Raw genomic sequence first — 20,485 nt, forward strand, 5'->3', positions numbered from 1 at the left:
CATATCCCTGCCTTCTGAAATTACAACTGCTCAGCTAAACAAAACAGCATAAAGACAATTCTTGACACACTGCAAAACCACAAAGAGGTGTTCTGGTAAGCTGACTATGTTGCTTTGTTTCAGCATTCACCCTTAGACATTTACGTGTTTAAACCTTGCTACCTGAACCTCTTAGGAGCCGTGGTAACGTCAAGGGCGTCTAGCTCCTGACCGGAAATCCTGGGTTCAATCGATGTAGCCTGCTCTAATTCCTTCCCAAGACCACTCAGCCTGCTATCCAAATGAGTACCGGGGGTTAAGCCTTCCGGGGCTAATAGGCCGGCCGGAGCATGATGCTGACAACATCACCTCCACTTCCAGTGTCGGACGGTTGAGAAAAACAGTGACCCTTGTCCCCCCCATTCCCCCATGTGCCTTTATGGCCTGAAAAGGGGACCTACCCTACCCGAAGCTCAAAGTGACGTAATGTTCGTTCTGAAGGAAACACCAGTACGTGCGTTTGAATTAAAGAGTGTTATGTACTGGTAAATGCATATAAATTATCGGTTTGCATTATTTATACGTTGCACATCAGTACATATCGGAAAATGGTTTATATAAAATGCAAGAACAGTGGTTAGAAAAAGTTCATTCCACCTTAATTCCATACAAAGCAACTAAATAAGCTTGTCAGAATAGTAGCCAGTCAATATTCCTGGCTATCAAAGGCTTGATTTATAAATTATTTCCATCTCTTGGAATTGAAAAAAAAATTGTAAATAAATAAGTGTCCAGAAATACTACACACGATAATCAGTCGACCAGAAAAAAATCATTTTATCTTCTGTTACTATGTTGCTGTATATATCCGTACAATATAATACAATATTGTGCGATTTGTACACAATATAATTGTTAATTAGTGCTTATTTTATAAACATTCAATAATGAATAATGTATGTAATACAAGGATAGCAAAAGGAAGAGGAACTCTCATGTTACGTTTACCACATTTTCGCTTTTTCCAAACAGCAGACTGACTGCTTACTCACTCAATCCAGGCCTCAGACCCTGAAGGTTTTCATTAATTCAGTAGAAGAAGCTCCCTCAAAACGATTGACATATTTTCAGAAACGCACGCGACTTACTCATACTACAAAGATAATAAAAATGACAAAAACTGAAAATACTGTACTTTAAATAAATTTGAACTTACCTGTCAGTGTGTAAAGCCACAGACATTAAGCGACGTGAACTGGCTTCCTATTGGCTGCACCTTTCAAAATAAAAGTCTCTTCAGGACATGCCTCATGGGAAAAAAATCTCAGACAAGATAATGTCACATTTATAGCAAAACAGTCATTTGTACTTCCTCAAAACTGGATGGAATGTTAAATTAAGCCGTTCTTCATTCACTTTTGCGTCCTTGCTAATGCTTTTTGGAGTTTTTATAGTACTTCTTCTTTTCAAATTGACACAGAGCTGTGCAGTGCTGGGCAGGGAAAAGTCTCATTCCTGACCAAACAAAAATGTGTCCTTCCAAAAGTGGCTGGAAACTATTGTAAAGACCAACAGCTAATAGAAAATCACCTTGGCTTTGTTAGATAAGTGTCTTTGCCAATGCTACTGAGGTTTATAGAATACTTCCTGTCCCCAGATTAGGACAGTGCAGTGCAGTGCTGGACAGGGAAAAGTCTCAAATAGTCTCAAAATGTTTCCCATTATAGGGATGTTGTCATGTAATATTGCACACAGCATTACCCAAGGAAATTATTTATGATGTTAATCCCATTGATTTGAAACACACTGTAAGAATGCTTACAGTAGTGATGTAGACAAAGCCAGCAGCCATATCACTCTGCAAAGTTCAACTGGCAACCCACTGAAGCTAAGCAGGTGTGAGCCTGGGAGACCTCCTGGGAAAAACTAAGGTTGCTGCTGGAAGAGGTGTTAGTGGAGCCAGCAGGGGGCGTTCACCCTGCAGTCCATGTGGGTCCTAATGCCCCATTATAGTGACAGGGACACTATACTGTAAACAGGTGCCGTCAGTTCAGATGAGACATAAAACCGAGGTCCTGACTCTGTGGTCATTAAAAATCCCAGGGCGTTTCTTGAAAAGAGTAGGGGCGTAACATGACCTCCTAATAATCCCATCTATGAATTGGCTTCATTACTATTTCTCCTCCCCACTGATAGCTGATGTGTGGTGAGCATTCTGGCGCACTATGGCTGCCGTTGCATCATCCAGGTGGATGCTGCACATTGGTGGTGGTGGAGGGGTGTCCCCGTTACCTGTAAAGCGCTTTGAGTGTAGTGTCCAGAAAAGCACTATATAAGTGTAAGCAAATATTATTATTATTATTATTATTATTATTATTATTATTATTATTGTTATTATTATTATTATTATTATTATTATTACAGTAGTGATGTAGACATTTGTGTCAATTGTGTATTAAATTTATATGAATTGTGTATTAAAAAATACACTAATAGCTCTTTTAAAAATACCACCACTAAAATTGAAATGCTTTGAAGTAAAGATACACAGATGCCACTTAGGACAAAAAAAATTGTAGTATGAGTTCATTGAATGTGGTTCTGTCCCACCACATACAGTTGTGTCCATAGCTTTTATGAGTGAGGAAAACACCCCAAAGTGCTGCATAGTGCAACTTTTAACAGCTATTAAAAGAGCAAGAAAAGAACATTTTCAGGCATAACACAGTAACCTTCCAAATTAATAGTGAACACTCCACAGTGTTGTTCAGAGCCTCACCAAATATTTTCAGCAGGAACAAAATAGAAATATATCTTTAAAGGTTTTGGAAATATGTCAAAGGGACTGCACCAGTGCATGAACTAATATTCACTATAATCAGAGCTTGTAAAAGTCGTGTTATGAGGCAAGCTAGTGAACAGTGTAAAAACCAGCATAGTGGAAAGGATCAAAGATATAATGCCATGTACTGTATATCTCCATTGTCCTAGTAGTAAATTCCACTGGATTAGAAGACTTGACAGCTTGTACTGTATTTATGATGCCAGCATTATCTTGGGTATGAAACTCTTGTCACACTGTCCATTTCAAATCTCAAAAGTCAGATTTTACAACTGAATACTAATAATGTCCTAATGTTACAAGTGTTGAAGTGTCTTATGTAGACAAAAAGATGTTGAAAGCATAGAGAGATTAAAATTGTCTAATCAATTTCTTGATAATTTTCAAAATATAAACATTAAAACTTTGGGTGATGTTAACAAACTGAGAACATTTGGTTTAATTCATTGACTACATCTATTTGTAGTAAATGTCAAAATCACTCATGTTTCAAAATAAAGAAAAAATAAGGATTTATCGATGTGTGAAACGTAACATTTTTTTTTCGAAGAGGGAATAGGGAATTATAATTATAGGGAATTTTGTGACAATATAAGATTGAATTTATCAGAAATAAGTAAGTCTCCTGTCTTTGTGGAAGAGGAGGAATGAAACAAAAAGGAGAAATCCACAATATTTCAGGTCTTCATTCCAAAAACATCAGTAATAAAAATCAAAACTTTTTTTTATCTAGATGAATGCAAAATTATTGGTCACCTAAATGATCACAGCAGGTTACTTGTCTGCATATTCTCAAGCACAGGTCAAAGTGGCCATTTTACCTGGGTAAAGAAAACATATAGATCGGATAACACCCTACACAACTGCTGATGTAATACTACCATGCAGTATGTCATTAATATGAATGCAATACAGAATAAAATATGTAGAATGTAGAATCTTATATAGAAGGTCTCAGCATTGTTCCTAGCTGTTAGGTTAAAACCACCGTCATTAATCCTGTCAGCAGCTTTCCCATCAATGTCCCAGATAGAGCCGGTGTTAGATGAGATATATGTATAAATGTAAGCTTTGCAAGGCTCCTTTTGATTGTACAGACTGGAATGTTTTTCACTGTGAATATGTCAATGACCAGGCTGATTTTGTTACCTCCTACCTATTTTTTTTAAAATGTGATCCCGTATAAACAAATTGTTATCTCTGCAAACGGTAAACTCTGGGTGTCCTCATAGATTAAAAAATTGCTTATGAAGAAAGAGCAGGCATTCAGAACAAATGATAGATTAAAGGGGAAAGTGATTCAAAGGAAGAAACAGACATAATTCAAACAGGCTAAATGAAAACTATACAGTAAATCCAAGGTAGAAGAATCAATGAATGGAAATAATGCACAGGAGGTGTGGTATGGGATCAAATCCATGATTGGTCACTCATATTAATAGCTTGCTTTAGCACACACCCCACCATGTAAATGAGCTGAATATTTTTTTTGCTCAGTTGGATAGTAGCAAACAAGCTGAACCCAATTTTTAACAATGTAATTGGGCCCACTGGTGCATTTCCCCTTTACTGTGAGTTTAGTCGGGAGAGACACTTTTCCCTGTCTAGCACTGCGCTGTACCATTCTGGGAACAGGACGTGGTCTATAAACTGCAGTAACATTGGCAAAGACACTTATCTGACCAAACAGTGGTCATTTACTATTATCTGTAGGCTGTACAATAGATTGTGTCTACTTTTGGAAAAGCACAATTTTTTTTATATTTTGTCATTTGCAATTTTTACTATTAGCTTACTATTAGCTATGGGTCTGTACAATACACTGCAGCAACTTTTGAAGAGGTACAAATTTTTGTGTGGTCAGGAGTGAGACTTTTCCCTTCCCAGCACTGCATTGTCCCAGTCTGGGAATAGGAAGTGGTCTAAACCCAAGCAGCATTGGCAGAGACAATAATCTAACATAAACTAGGTGATTTTCTATTAGCCGTGGGTCTGTACAATAGATTCCGGCCACTTTTGGAGAGGCATAAATTTTAATTTGTTCAGGACTATCCTTTCCCTCTTCTGCAGTGCAATTCTGCACTGCAGTTTTTCTAGAGGTGAGCCACACAGACCAATTACATTATTAAAGACTTAAAACTGAATGAAGAAGGGTGATTTGCTATTGGTTGAGAGTCTCAACATTGCATGTTTCACCACTTTTGGTGGTGCAATGAATATGTTTTTGTCCCTGTTATGGTTTAATATATTGATTGTATACAATTTTTTTAAAATGCAAGTTCTCTTTCTTCTTTTATTTTTAAGCATGGATTAAACCTATTACTTGTTCCTTTGCAGCCTACGCATGCTGACGCAGCTACCCACCTGAACTATTTTTTAAAAATGGTTTTTTTACATACAATAAACAAATATTTGATACAGTTCCCATCACAAAACACTTTTCATTGAATAGAAAAAATAACATTTATAAGAAAACAATTCTAGTACTGAAAATTTACAGATAGAAGTATAAATAGAAGACACATGCTACAAAATCAATGCAAAAATGTAATAATCTAAAATTTGTCAAATTTGGAGATGCCCTATAAAAATTCAGCAAAATGTTCAGGGAATTACGAATTACCACAAAAAAATAACAAAGCAGGTGCTGCTTGTCGCTCCACTTAATGTTGCTATACTCTTCATGGGCTACTATAGAGGCTGAAGTACTTTTACTTTTACTTTGATTACTTGATGGTCACTTCCGGATCATTCGGGTTGCTTAATGTCAGTAGCTTCATGGTACTAAACATGAATGAAAAAAAGGCTAATATTGATATTACTTTTAAAGGAATAGACATTATGTTAAATTTTAATCCCTTAGAAAATAATAAATATATATATATTTTGTAATTGGATTATAATTTCACGTCATTATATACATAAAGCGAAATATCTGCCAAGAGTCCTGTTTGAATCGTACAAAATAGACGTGAAAGTGTATTTACAGACCATTTCGAAATGTAAGAACATGAAATCTGTGCGGACCTTATCTTTATTTACCTTGTTTAATCTTTTTTCATAAAGTGTAATTGTATTATAGTATGTATCCCTTACGATGTTATTAATAAGTTATATGTACTCTTGTTTGTATTGTATCTATTTTTGTTGTTAAAATAAAGTTTTAAAAAATCGAATGAATGACTGGAACAAAGGTTTTGTTCTGGGTTACGAGTCTGACCGATCACATGGTCGAATTATTGACACGTGATTATCAGACGGCAAGAGCTTGTACTGTGTTCATGTTTTCATAAATTCATTTTTATAAGGTGGACTCATATAAGATTATTAGGTCAATTGCATATACACCTGAATGTGAAATTATATTTATTTTTTTCTATATGACTATTGAATTTAATTACTGTTTCCCAAAGCAGTTGATCACATTTGTTGTAAATACCTTGGTAAGGGAAATAAAAATATATTTGTATTGCTTAATAATATTATTTGCACAGCATGAACCTTGGTATCAAACGGAAAGAAAAAACTGACGCACTATTTGAGATTATGTGGACTTTCTTAACTGGATTTTTATGGATTGGACTGATTTTTTTTAATCACACACATAAAATCAGGTGGCTAGCAGGAGTTTTAGGTAATAATTCCACATGGGAAAAACAATTTTACACAGCAAACAAAAAAAAAACACAAATAAGAAAAAAATAACAAATAACAAAATAACAAGAACCATAAGAAACTGATTAATTAGAACAGAGCAACAAATAAAACACATTATGATATGACATTATGTATTTTGGAACTTATTTGAAGGTGACTGTGTGTTGTGATCTAAATTAAGCAATGAATTGATAGGTTATTATTTAATGATTGATGGCTTTGTAACACTTTTTTATTCAAAACTGCATTTTCTACCTAATATGGTTTGAGATGCAGTTTCCTCAAATTAATCCAAGGCTCAAAGTGATGTAAATGTTTCCATTTTATTAGACAACATAGATAAAGAAACTAACAGTTCAGCTGAAAAACGGCATTCAACCTCTCTAGGAACTGAGCTTCAGATGCCATTAATTATGATCCCACATTGTGGGTAGAATTAGAAGAACTTTATTTTTCCATGAGGAATGTAATTTATGCTGCTTGGCAATTTAAAGAACACAATCCCTCAATCATACAAATGCACTAAAAACACCCCTGTACATGTAGCATAAAAACACAATAGTTAAAAAAAGTTAAACTGTCCAATGTATTCTGTAGTTACCCACTAATATTAAAATAATAAAAACAGGTGAATTAATTATATGGTATCAGGTAAAAAGGGGGAAGTGCTTGAGTGATATGTCCATGAATCTATGATAGAGAATAGATATAAGGAAAACCTTAGAATTCAACATCATTATGGATGCAGGCACAAAGCTCGAAAACCTTGTTTGATCTTCATAAGACGGACTGTATCCTGCTTCCAGATGGTAAAATACATACTGATTACAGAGGGGGTGAGTAGCATCTAGGACAATATCACTGCCATTTTTATCTGTTCTCAGATAATATAGGTCTGTAAGACTACACTGTCTAATGTCCACTGTATTCCTACTGAAAGATACAGTTCTCTCCAATCTGTTCTGGTTGGATACTGGATTGTACTGCAATTAAGCAGAATCAACTAAATCAGCACATTGGTGCAGTGGTTGGTATTACTGCCTTGCAGCTGGGGTTTGATTCCCGGCATGCTATCGGTATGGAGTTTGTATGTTCTCCCTGTGTAATCATGTGTTTCCTCCAGGTACTCCGGTTTCCTCCCACAGTCCAAAAACACAATGGTAGATTAATTTGCTTGTGTGATTGTCCCTGGTGTGAGTGTTTGTGTCCCAGCAGGGTGTGTCCTGTGAAGAGATAAGAGAGACACCTGGGAAGTGAAATAATATAATTTCTTGTTTTTGTATTTTTGCAAACTATGCAGTCTAGTGGCTTGAAGTTAGCTTTGCGCCCAAATATATAAAGATGCTGCTTGTCCTTGGTCAGTAAGATAAAGGGCATGTATTTGGTAAGCTGGCTGTACGCCCAGAACATGAAAAGAATTAACTGTTCTCCAGTCTGCAACTTAGATATAATTAATTGGTATGTGTTGCTGTCTTATCATTTGTTTAGAATGCTTCATAGTAACTCTTTTTGTTTTAAGATATAAAGGACCATCTTCAGCTACTTATTTTTTTAGGTCTGGTGGTTGCAAGCCGGACTTCCATATGCATATGAAATAAAGAGACTTCTGCTTCACAGACACCTGAACTTTGTCATTTATATGACACAACACTGCCTTGCCCCAGTTGTTTGCTGGGATATGCTCTGGCTCCCCCGCGACTCTGAAATTGAAGAAGGAGTTAGAAAATTGAGAGATGGAGCTAAATCAGCTAAAGGAATAATCAATTGTACACCATTATTGCAGTAAGAAACAGTAGTTTCTTCAAACACAGTTGTCTACGAAATTCCAAAATCTTTAGTAAATTAAATATTAGTCATTTTTTCCCTTATATTTCCACAGATGTTTAATAAATATTTATTGGTTGATAGTTAACAGATAAAATATCTGTCAACCATGGATCTGTCTGCATTACTGAGTCATGAACTGTTTAGCCTAGTCCATGAGCAGCTCCTTCAGGATTCCAACTCTTGTGAACACCCAGTTCAGCTCCTCTGCAATCCTGCCAGTGGACATAGACAGAAGCAGGATTGTTCTAGGATACAGACTTGCATAATCAATGATAACCAAGACAAGACAGTACACAGAGTGGCTCCTTTCCAGCACATCAATAAAGATCATGTACCAATACACTCAAATGGAGTTTGAGTGGTAAAGCTATGAGTGGAGCTGAAAGCACAACCCTCCAATTTCCCTCCAATGTCCTCTTGGGGAGGGCAATCTCAGGACAATTGCCAACAGGTAGACCTGCATCCCCCGTCTCCTCACTGGGCAAGACAGTTGGGAGTCTATGCCCACTCTCTCTCTCTACATAGCTTTTTCAGTTTATTGTAAATGTTACCTGTACCACGGTATATCAGCTTACTTCCCCAAGAATACTGTTTTGATCTAGATATTTTAATGATAGATTATCTGCGGAATTGGTAAGTGATGTAGTTAGTTACAATTTGTAGTTGTTTTGTAAAGTTTGTAGAAATGAGAGTATGCACTTCATGAAGCTCTGTATTGGACTGCATGTGTTGAACCTGACTGCTGCACTTTTTTTTTACAGGAATAAATATTATTAATAATAAATGTTCCAATTGTTGAAGTAAATTAACTTCAATTACTTTAATTTAATCACTTGAATTTCTAGGCTGCATTCACAAAGCTTTTCTACAAAATAATTGTTCCTTAATAATATGATGTATTTTGTTGCAATTGCTCTATAATTCTAATTGTTATGTATGACAAGGGTTGATTTTGTCAAGAACAATTGACATTTTTAAATTGTGTACATTAATTTACAGTGTATTTTCATTAATTTGCTATTTACATTAAACGCATAAGATCATGACATTGGAAATACAATATAATTCATACTTGGAAATTAATTTTCAATTGCACAAAATTCACAGACACGAACAGCGTAACTTGCAAGAGTTTCACACCTCCTCCCTAGTTGGCGCCAGCAAGAGCAATGAGCCTTATAGCCAGTTGCCGACGCACCTCTTTTTCAGCCACGCTTTTCGATTGTTTTGAACGCTCGGCCGCTAGTAGCGTAAAGCTAGCTAGACTAAGCGACACGAATGATCCGGAAGTGTATGTAAATAGCCGAATTTCAATCAAAATAAAAGTTCTTCAGCTACCACAGAGTATAGCAACAGTATGAGGAGTATAGCAACATTAAGCGAAGTGAGAAGCAACTGAAACACCTGCTTTGTTATTTCTTCGTTGTTAACTGTAATTCCTTCAACATTCTGCCAGAATTTGAGAGAGTCATTTTTTTTTATTTTAAATCACCTCAATCAGTTTTTTAAACTATAACCAGGGACAAAAACATATTTTTTGCACCATCAAAACTGGTGAAACATACAATTTTAAGACAGTCAGCCAATAGCAAATCACCCTTCTTCATTCAGTTTTAAGTCTTTATTAGTTTTAGGTCTGTGTGGATCACCTCTAGAAAAACTGCAGTGCAGAATTGGATGGGGGAAATTTGTGCCTCTCCAAAGGTGGATGGAATCTATTACACAGACTCTCAGCTAATAGAAAATCAACTTGTTTTTGTCAGATAAGTGTCTCTGTCAAAACTGCTGGGGTTTATAGAGCAACTCCCATTCCCAGACTGGGACCGTGCAGTGATGGTGCAAGGAGTGGTCTAACTCCCCTCCCGACCAAACCAAAATTTGTGCGTCTCCAAAAATACCTCAGATCTATTCTACAGATCCTCAGCTAATAGTACATCACCATGGTTTTGTCAGATAAGTGTCTTTGCTAAAGCTGCTGGGGTTTATAGAGCACCTCCAATTCCCAGACTGGGAGCGTGCAGTGATGGACAGGGAGCTGTCTCACCCCCCTCCAGATCAAACATAAATTTGTGCATCTTCAAAAATGCCTCAGATCTACTCTAAAGACCGTCAGCTAATAGTACATAACAATGGTTTTGTGAGATAAGTGTCTTTGCTAAAGTTGCTGGGGTTTATAGGATCGCTTGCTGTTCCCAGACTGGGACCATGCAGTGATGGACAGGGAAAAGTGTAAACAACAACTGTGATCCCAACCAAAGTAATGCTGACACTGAAGATCATAGTATTGTGACCAAAACCATAGCTGTGACACGGAGTAACCATACAATAAAAATAGGTTCTTAGACATAGAGTGGTGACTGGCAATGTTTTGAAAAGGCAAAAACCGTAATGCATCTGTAAATCACCCAACAGCCAAAAAAAACAAAGGTGGAGTGCAATGCTTGCAATGAGAGGTTTAACTTTGATTGGGTAGGTATGACACAGAATGACATTCTGATATTGAATTTGTAGGGTTTCTGTGTTGCTCAGAAAATTGTGATGTTAAAGCCACGGCATTAAAAACTGGGTTCAGTTACATGAACAAATGTGATGCAATCAGCAGTCTAATACATAATAAATCAGATGTTACCAGAAAAAAGTAAAATTGATGTATCACATAAGCATTGGTGCTCAAACAGTGCTGGATTATCTAATTTTGGGGGCTTACTGTGCTAAGACAGACAATAAACAGATGGTTTCCCAGGATAGGGAGGTCAAGCTAAATGGTGATACAGAAGTGGAAAGTAGTATTGTATGTAGTGCATCCATCACCCAAGGAAATTGTTCCTCGTGTTATTCCCTCCAAAAGTGAAATGCACAGCATGTGCAGAAGTGATGTCGATGGTATGAATCTACATGGTTGCTGTTATGAGAACACCCCTGAAATTAAAACACGAGCACAGTGGTAATTTTCCAAAACCAGCTAAAATAACCCAGGAAACTTTGCAGAGTCAGCATGTATATCTTTAGTGTCATAGTTAATTCCATGGTATTAGAAGACCTGTCTGCTCATATTTATGACACCTGCATTTTCATGGGTAGTAGATACAGTAACACACCTGTCACACAGTTTATTTCCAATCTCAGAAGTCGAGTGTCACAACTGAACACTAGCAGTGTCCCCACTGTTACAGGTGCTGAGGACTCAGCACTGTTGATTTTGGATGCATAGAGAATGTGAATTCTCCATTTCTTCACCATTTAAAAAATGTACATTAAGGCAATGGCAGATATAAACAGACAGGAGAACAAAGAGCCCAATGACTATTTTGGTTCAAATTAAATCTCCTGTCGTCAATCCCAATATGGACAGACATACTAATGGGCAGATTTCAGCAATATGAAAAGATGGATGGACTACATTAATTTCTGAGATAAAGTTCCAAATGAATGTGTGGGAAGGTTAGGAACTCTTTTCAAAGCACATGAAAGGGAATTTTGTGATAAGATAAGACTGAATTTGTGTAGAATAACTGTCTCCTGCCCTTGTGGAAGAGGAGCAATGGAACAAGAAAAGAAAATTCCACAAAAACTCAGGCATTCATTCCAAGAATCCCCTATTGTCACGGATGTCGGAAAGGACTAACTGTGGAATGGCAGGAGAGCGTAAAAGACCCTATGCGTAGCAGCAAAACGGGGGTTAGCCCTCAGGTAGCGGACGTGGGGCGACCTGGTGCTAGGTGGGTCTCTGGACATCCGAACATCAATGCTGAGCGAAAGCAAATGAAAGACCCAGAAATATATACTCCCAGAGAGAGAGAAACACCAGAAGGACAGCAAAACACTGGAAACAACAGACAGAACAGAGTAGGAGCACACCTATCAATACAACCAAACATTTTTAGTCTAAATAATAAACACAAAATTTATGGTCATCCAAATGATCACAACAAGCCACCTATCATTAAATTCTCAAAAACAGGTTGAAAAAAGCCCTAAACAAGTGCTGGTTAAATTTTGTCATGTAGTGTTGCTAATTAGAAAAGGCAATACAGACCAAAATAAATATGGAATTCTATTCTAAATGTTTTAAGATTTTGCCTGGCTGTTTACTGAATTTAGTCAAACCTGCCATCAACAATCCTAGCAGCTACTTTTCAAAGCCAGTGTTAGATGAGATATGCAAAGTGATATCTTCAATAGATTTCAAGAGGAATTGACCCAGCCAATTTAATAATTCCCCTTATGTCCTGGGTTGTTTGTGGCCAAGTAAACAGTACCTTTATTACTTCCCATGTAGACTTTTGCTAGAACTGTAGTTTCTTGCATACCAAAATTTGCTTGTACAGATAGCTGAGTTTTTCAAGAGTTAATCGACCCTCATACAAGTCTTTTCTAGAGAACATAGTCACACAGAATTGCTCAAAGAGTAAGCAAACAGTGGTCTGGAAGCAACGATTTAGCTCTTGTCCACAAGCTATTGTGATTCAGATTCCCAGAGCACATTCCAATGCAAACTTCAGTTGGAATTGGAAGGTGTTGGTAAAGTGCAATGTATTATTAAATCAACAATATGCCATGAAGGAAAGTCTATAAGTAGAGGTGGACATTATTGGGCGGTACTTTCGTGCATTCGGCAGAAATTTAGATTTAAGGCAAATGATCAAAACATCACAACACAGCCAACACATAGCATAGACTAAACTAATGTTGTGTTTGTTTTCTAGAAATAAATGAGGCATCAGACAGAGACATATTTTGGTCAAACCATGTACTCACAGTTGAGAATGCCAATACTCATGAAACACAAAAAAACCTGGACCCACTGAACAGTTACATATAAACTCTACTGCATAGTAAAGAGGCACTGAAAAAGTCTTTGAATAGCTTGCAATCAGTGACAAAGAAACAGACAGCCTTACCTGTAACAATACACAAGACTTTCAAGACCCTTCTGGGAACTAAAGCTATTTACATTTCCAAAAATACCCATAGATGCCAAACCAGGTAAAATTGACATAGAATCTAAAATTAGAGAATTTCTCGCGAAACTTCCATCATCCAAAATTGAACTCCCAAGCCATGGAGGTTTTCTTGCAGTTAAACAAAGTTTTTCCTCCCCCCTTTGCTGTGCAGAATTTATGTGTCCAAAGGATAATAGGCCAGACAGCTGAAGCAGCATTTGAATGCTGTCTGAGTAGTTCTACACTCAAAATAATAAAAGCTGATATGATTTAAGAGAAAATCTGTAGTGTTTTGATACAGAACACCTGCAAGTCATCTTTACTTCCCAGTCTATCGGAATGCATGGGGGGAATCAATTATCAACTGGTACTTGGGCAACATGTGAGCCATCGTTTCCACATTACCGGATCAAATCAAAAAGGCTCCATGTCTGTGGCAGAGCCACCTTCCCATGAAAGACACATCACCACTGAAGGTCTATTCAATATTTTGGCCATTTCAATACACTCTAATAAATTTAATAAAGCAGAAAACCAAAGTTTGATAATATGTCTTACATTTACACCCCAAAAAATTATCCCATAGACAGTAAGGAAAATATTGTGAAATTGACACTTTATTTCAAACCAGAAAGGATGATCCAGTTAAGTGTTAACAATGCTCACATTGCGATAACATGCCCTTCAAGACAAATCTAGTATCGGCCGCTAAATGGTCCCTACAAACCCCAGCAACATTGGCAAAGGACACTCATCTGGCAAAACCATGGTTATATACTATTAGTTGGGGGTCTGTAGAACAGATCTGAGTCACTTTTTGAGTAAGCACAAAGTTTGGTTTGGTTGAGAGGGGAATGAGTCCATCACTGCATGGTCCCAGTCTGGGAACAGCAAGTAGTCTTAGTAATCTCGGCAACTTTAGCAAAGACTCTTTTCTGGCAAAACCATGGTGATTTTCTATTAGCTGAGGGTCTGTAGCGTAGATATGAGGTATATTTGGAGAGGCACAAATTTTGGTTTGGTAGGGAGAGAAGAGAGACCACTCCCTGTCCATCACTGCACGGTCCCAGTCTGGGAACAGCAAGTGTTCTAATAAACACCAGCAACATTGGCAAAGATGCTTATCTGGCAAAACCACTGTGATTTTCTATTAGCTGAGGATCTGTAGCGTAGATCTGAGTTATACTTGGAGAGGCACAAATTTTGGTTTGGTCGGGAGGGGGTGAGACCACACCTTGTCCATTGCTGCACGGTCCCAGTCTGGTTACAGCAAGTGGTCATATAAACCCCAGCAGTTTTGACAGAGACACTAATCTGACAAAACCATGGTGATTTTCTATTAGCTGAGGGTCTGTAGAGTAGATCTGAGGTATATTTGAGTAGGCAGAAATGTTTGTTTGGTTGGGAGGGGGGTGAGACCACTCCCTGCCCATTGCTGCATGGTCCCAGTCTGGGAATGGGAGGTGCTCTATAAACCCCAGCAGTTTTGACAGAGACACTTATCTGAGAAAACCATGATGGTTTACTATTACCTGTGGGTCTGTAGAATAGATCTGAACTACTTTTGGAGAGGCACAATTTTTTGGGGGTCAGGAATGATACTTTTTCCTGTCTAGCAGTGTACAGCTCTGTGTCAATTTGCAAGGAGGAAGTGATATAAAAACACCAATAAGATTGCAATTTCCTATTACCAGTGGGTCTATTTATCACATTCCACCTAGTTGTGAGGATGTATAAATTGTTGTTGTGCTATAAATGTGACTTTAACTGGTCCAAGATTATTTTTTGAGGCAGGGTTTAGGGTACTTTTATTTTGAAAGGTGCTGCCAAGCTAGTGTCGCTTAATGTAGCTTGCTTCACGCTACTGTCTGTGACATGGTGGCTTTTTTTTTTTGTCTGATACCTTGCAGATCCGTGTAGGCTTCTGTAAATCTACATTTGTGAATGCAGCTTGTGTAGAAACTACTAGGAACCGTGTGCTTTAGTGTATAGTTATAAGTACCTATGCAAAGAGAATTGTATTTATTAATCATTATGGGAGGCTACGGAGTGATGGCCGATGAAGGTACTAGTAGTATTGACTACTCTGTACACGAAGCCTGGAATGAAGCTACAAATGTCTATCTTCTCGTTATTCTTGTCAGCTTTGGCCTTCTCATTTATGCTAGAAAGTAAGTCAATTCATATAAGTGCTTCTCTTTTAGGTTTTTGTTTGATGTTGCTGAGAAAGTGAGCTATTTGTACAATTTGACGGTAGGCTTCTGCATAAAGTAAAACACATTTTCTGTCGGTGTAGCTGCCATATAAATGCTATAAACATGTATGGTCACGTCTTTTACACAGTCAGATTTTAAGCTATTCTACGTTGTTTTAACAACGCAATCAAGATAGTGTCATTGATTAAAACTTGTCGGTCTGGCAGTTCCATTTCCCGTGTAGCTGTACTACTGTAAAAAATCAACCTTGATGTTAAATACAGGTTTTCCGTGATTTGTGTACTATTAAAAATAGTTTGCAAAGTTTATAAAACGGAAGTGTAATGAGCAAACAGTTTTACTTATTTATGAAACGTGGGTTTTGAGAATGAATTTCCTTTCTATTGCTAACGTGTTTGTTTTGTGTATTCTTCATTTAATAACATTGTTAATCATTTCACAAGCAGCAAACCTTGCACACAAAAATTCTTAATTTTACAGAGTTCAGCAGCCCGGCATACTCGTAAGGGCTCAATTTCACCTTCCAAGATTACAATTGAAATGTAGGGCCCTTGATCTCAGGAAATGAGTACACACAACAATCAACCGCGACTGTAATATAAATAGTGGTATCTGACTGCTATATTTCCCTTAAAACATTTTTTTAATTAATAATTCCACTTTGGTTCCCTTTGTTGTCTTATAATTTTTAATCAAATTGCGAATTTTCAAAATTAATTATATTAATATAGGATTTAAATAGTTCAGTTATAACAGATATAATGAGAGAGAAATGAAAAATATAATAAAGTACTATTATTCAATCTCTGATGTTGAGTGTCTCCATTCTTGTTCCATCTAGTTATGTTGGAGACCATTAAAACCTTTACACTGTATTGATGATGATGACTTCCTTTGTTTTCACATTTTAAACATGCCACCAAAAAAGTAAAATTCCTAGGACTGTAGTGTTCCTTATAATATTCCCTTTTTTAACTTAAATGGTTTCTCATTTTAGGTGTCAAGGGAGCATTGTTGATGTAGCATTCACCTCTGGCTTGTAGCTCTTTTTGTGTGCAGTTTTCATGTTATTTCCTGTGTCCATGTGGATTTTCTCCATATTATCTGATTTTCTTCCACTATGCAAAGGCATGCTGGCTAGATTAACTGTTGTCTCTAAATTGTCCCTGTGTGTGTATACATTGTAGATGGTGTAGGCACCCTGCTGCCTCATCCATGGTTTTGTACTTCTTATACTTTGTTCTTCCAGGAGGGGCTGCAGGCTGCTGCTACTCTTAGCTGGAATAAGTAGCTTTCAACAGAAAATATGGATGGGTTTGCTCATTTTCATAAGATTGATGACATTTTTTATTTATGTTTTCAGAAACAAAAGAAAAATAACAAGGATTTTCACCTTGCCACCAACTGTAGGAATAACACCAGAGCCTAACTTCTATGACAGCTTGCAGAAAGTGCGACTACGACAACAGTTAGAGATGTACTCCGCTGGTGAGAAAGATACTTCTTTTATTGCAAAGACATACAGTAGATTTATGTTATTGAATTTCTTAACTATTATAAAACCTACATAACATTTCATAGTTCAATTTTTACTTTTCAAAATGAATCAAACAATGGAACAATTTAACAAAGATGAGGCATCTTTATTTTAACTGCTCTTCAGACATATTCACCTTTCAATAAGACAAGAGGGAAAACATCATACAATGGAAATAGTAACAAGTTGGATAATGTTTTGCTTAATACAATTCCAAAGATCTTGTAATTCAATAATAATATTATTGTACAAAGCAAATTTATTATATTTGTTATAAATAATTGAATCCCAGAAAACATGAGTCAAATTTATTTACATCTTTAAGTATTTCTTTGAATAAAACAATTCTACAATAACAAAGGAACAAGTAATAGTTTTATTCCATGCTGAAAAGAGAAAACACAACGTTTCGGCTGTGAAGCCTTCTTTAGGTGTGTATTCTATAATAACAAGTAATTGAATTATTCCATGCTGAAAGGAGACGAAAGAAAACACAACGTTTCGGCCGTAGAGCCTTCTTCAGGTGTGTCACACACCTGAAGAAGGCTCCACGTCTGAAGTGTTGTGTTTTTTTTCTTCTCTTTTCAGTATGGAATAAACGTATTACTTGTTCCTTTGCAGACTACGTATGCTGATGAAGCTACCCACCTGAACTTCTATAATAACATACCCTTTGGAAGTGTAATTGAAGTCTCTGGAACTACATATAGGCCTCTTAAAGTGTATAAAATACTACATTGAAGACAATCAATGCACTCCAAAAATTTCAGGTCATGGACATCGCACATTGGGGGTTGGCTATGAAAGAATCAACAAAATGCATAATTTACAAAGTTAAATTTAAAGCTACTGGTATAGTGGCATTGTCTCAGTTGGTACCACAGTCTATGAAATAAGTAATAAGTAATTTTGGAGTGCTCAGTTTAAATAGCCTGTTGCTTTTGTTTCTGAGATACAGTGCCTTTTTTTTTCCCCGAGTGCATGACATCACTTAGGAGCATAGGAGAGCTGAACTGGTCTCATTTGTTAATGCTTTTTTGCTGCCAGTTTGTGGTGTTGAAAGTAGCTTCCCAGCTGCTTTCATTTCCGAGATCTGGTGCCTCTTCTTTTTTCAAGTCTCACTCAGCCCCCCTGTAATGTCGTAGTAGAACCAGACCAGTTATATTAATTAGCGCTCCATTTATGCCATTAAAAGTAGATTCCCAGCTGCTTTAGTTTCTGAGATGTACTTTCTTTTTCGGGTAATCACTTATCATATACAGCGATTCCAGTAACCTCATCTGTTAAGTTCAAGCACTCTGTTACTGGTGCGAGGATAATGTCTGCTATTTGGTTTCTCTGTTTGCCCAGAGGCAGCTGTTAATTTTGCATTTAATACATTTTCTGTGCATTTGTGTGAACAGAAAAATTAAAGTTGTCTCCAATATCATACCCTAATCAGAAGTGTTGCTGGTTAAGCCTTAAAAATTAGCAATCAATTGTATGTTCCTAAAAAACGCTTTAACTAGCACACCTTAATACTTTGTAGCTGTGTGCTTTTTTAAATCTGAAAAAATAACCAGTTTCTCATTGTGTCCTTCTTAAATAAATATGCAAATCAAGGGACATTTAAAGATTCGATCCATCTTTAGAGCAACACATTTAAAAAGAATTAGGAACTTCCTGTATTACAACACCATTGTTTTTATATTTTTTATGCAATGCAAATTCATAAATGTGAAAAAGAACCAGGATTTGTTTTAAAGGGGCACTATGTCCTAAATTGACACAGGTAATTCTTAACACATCTGCAAAACAGTATTGGAAACTTTACAGTCTCGTATATGCAGATTGCAAAAATATTGGAAAGATATTTTTATTTTCAGATAAAATAACTAAAAATATATCTAACGTCTTAAAAAACAGTCATTATCATTATCTTTGTATTAACAACACTCTTGCGTGAAAAAAGTAGCACGATTATGTAACAGTCCTCGTATCTGTGTATTCCTTGTCAATCTTTGGTGTAGAATACAACATCTGAAGACTCAGATGTGACTGCCTTTGTAAGGTGTCACGTTTCTCCCAGCTGAAATCGTCCTTTGCAGTATGCAGTGCTACAAAACACAGAAACTGTTTGCTTGTCCAGCTCCATTAAGTCACCCCCCCACCCCCAGGAAACAGCACAGTCACTGAAAACCAAAGCATTTGTTAGTGCTTGGTTTACGCCATTGAAAGTAGCGTTTGTGCTGCTTTCATTTCCGAAGTGATGCACTTTGTTTTTTCGGGGGTATGATGTCACTCAGCAATGTTGCAGGAAACCACAAGCACAGAGTGTGTTGGTAACTGTAAACTTCCTTGTTGATAGTCACGTGTTTACTCATTTGTGCTGTTTGTAGGGGGGCAACTTCGCAGAGCTCGGAGAGCACAGTATGTATTCCATTAATATGAGTGGGTTTTAACAACGATCTTCACTGGTGGTGAGGATTATTGTAGTCTCTCCCTTGCTTTTCAGAAAGTACCAATGGTAGTTTAGCAACCACCCTATCATTGTATTATATTATATTTTACAAAAGGTTTAAATTGTTTAATGTGCCAGAGTTGGAATAGATTTAAAGATTTTTTAAAATTTGTTGTTACATCTGCCTTTAACTGTTGAAGAAAATGTAAGGTGTTCCACTGTTTAAAGCTATGGTTTTCTTTTCACTTCTAGCAAGAAAATATGAACAGCAACATCACGTTCAACCCGATAGTGTGCAACTTTCAATGGAGTGAATACTGAAATTGATTTTTATTTTTATTAATTACATGAAAGTGTAACCATTTTTTTAATAAGAGCGTAAGGATGTGCAAAAAAAAACCTTATGTAACATTTTCTTCAAATGAAATTAAAAATCAGTACCTAACACAAATTAGGGAACATCCTCCTGTTATAAACAAAAGGCCAGTACTTTGTGATCCTTATTAAGCGTGACATTAATTTAACTGATCTTGAGGTAAACTGCAAACCTGCCAACAATAACCAAACAAGGAGTTTCTCTGTTGTCCTTTGGCCTTTGTTCCTGCCATTGCAGGAACCTTGTAATATATTAAGTATCAATAAATGTATATTTATATATAGTATGGTATTCCTGTATGCTTTTCAAAATTTGGTTATTAAAGGTTTTGGTGTCATTAAATTGATTGATAATGCCTTATTGTCTATGAAGCTGTTGATTGCCCAGGTGATGAAGTGAAGTATCCCGTTGAATGTCAAATGTAAAAATCAAAAAAGAAAAACATAAATTAATCAATAAGTCCTGCTTATCAAGAGAACAATGCCTTTATGATATTTTTTATGTTGGAGGCTGGATGAAGCCAGCTACTTCTAATCTGGAAACATATTAAAGTAAAATACAACAATCTGTTGATAATAGGTGGTCACACAGTCTACTAGCTAAAGACTTAATGACATAATGACTAAATTGACATTCTAAATTTATCTTTTTGTGTCTATTTATCCCTT

General features: G+C 36.6%; 2 protein-coding genes across 6 annotated transcripts in view; one reads left to right on the plus strand and one right to left on the minus strand.

Moving 5' to 3' along the window:
* uba6 (ubiquitin like modifier activating enzyme 6) overlaps positions 1 to 1,296 on the minus strand; it is a 101,244-nt gene extending 99,948 nt beyond the window's left edge. For 2 of the 4 annotated variants that reach the window (XM_088627651.1, XM_088627634.1), the window contains exon 1: positions 1,196 to 1,296. In XM_088627651.1, the coding sequence (XP_088483777.1) occupies positions 1,196 to 1,221 (26 nt within the window). In that variant the 5' untranslated portion in view covers positions 1,222 to 1,296. Of the gene's footprint in view, positions 1 to 162; positions 186 to 1,195 lie in introns of those variants that run through there. The other 2 variants (XM_088627644.1, XM_088627669.1) reach the window with 2 other exon arrangements.
* Positions 1,297 to 15,077: 13,781 nt separating this feature from the next.
* Positions 15,078 to 20,159, plus strand: smim19 (small integral membrane protein 19). Of its 2 annotated transcripts, none has more exons than XM_088627793.1 (3): positions 15,078 to 15,419; positions 16,828 to 16,952; positions 17,623 to 19,687. In XM_088627793.1, exons 1-3 carry the CDS (start codon positions 15,253 to 15,255, stop codon positions 17,634 to 17,636), a joined length of 306 nt encoding a protein of 101 aa, XP_088483919.1. In that variant the 5' UTR covers positions 15,078 to 15,252; the 3' UTR covers positions 17,637 to 19,687. The 2 variants fall into 2 exon arrangements, with proteins under 2 accessions (XP_088483919.1, XP_088483909.1); XM_088627783.1 differs by lacking the exon at positions 17,623 to 19,687 and adding an exon at positions 19,694 to 20,159 and having other exon boundaries at positions 15,082 to 15,419.
* Positions 20,160 to 20,485: the final 326 nt, after the last annotated feature.

Source organism: Lepisosteus platostomus, chromosome 1 (assembly GCF_059453375.1).
Source record: "Lepisosteus platostomus isolate fLepPlt1 chromosome 1, fLepPlt1.hap1, whole genome shotgun sequence".
NCBI classification, from domain to species: Eukaryota; Metazoa; Chordata; class Actinopteri; order Semionotiformes; family Lepisosteidae; genus Lepisosteus; species Lepisosteus platostomus.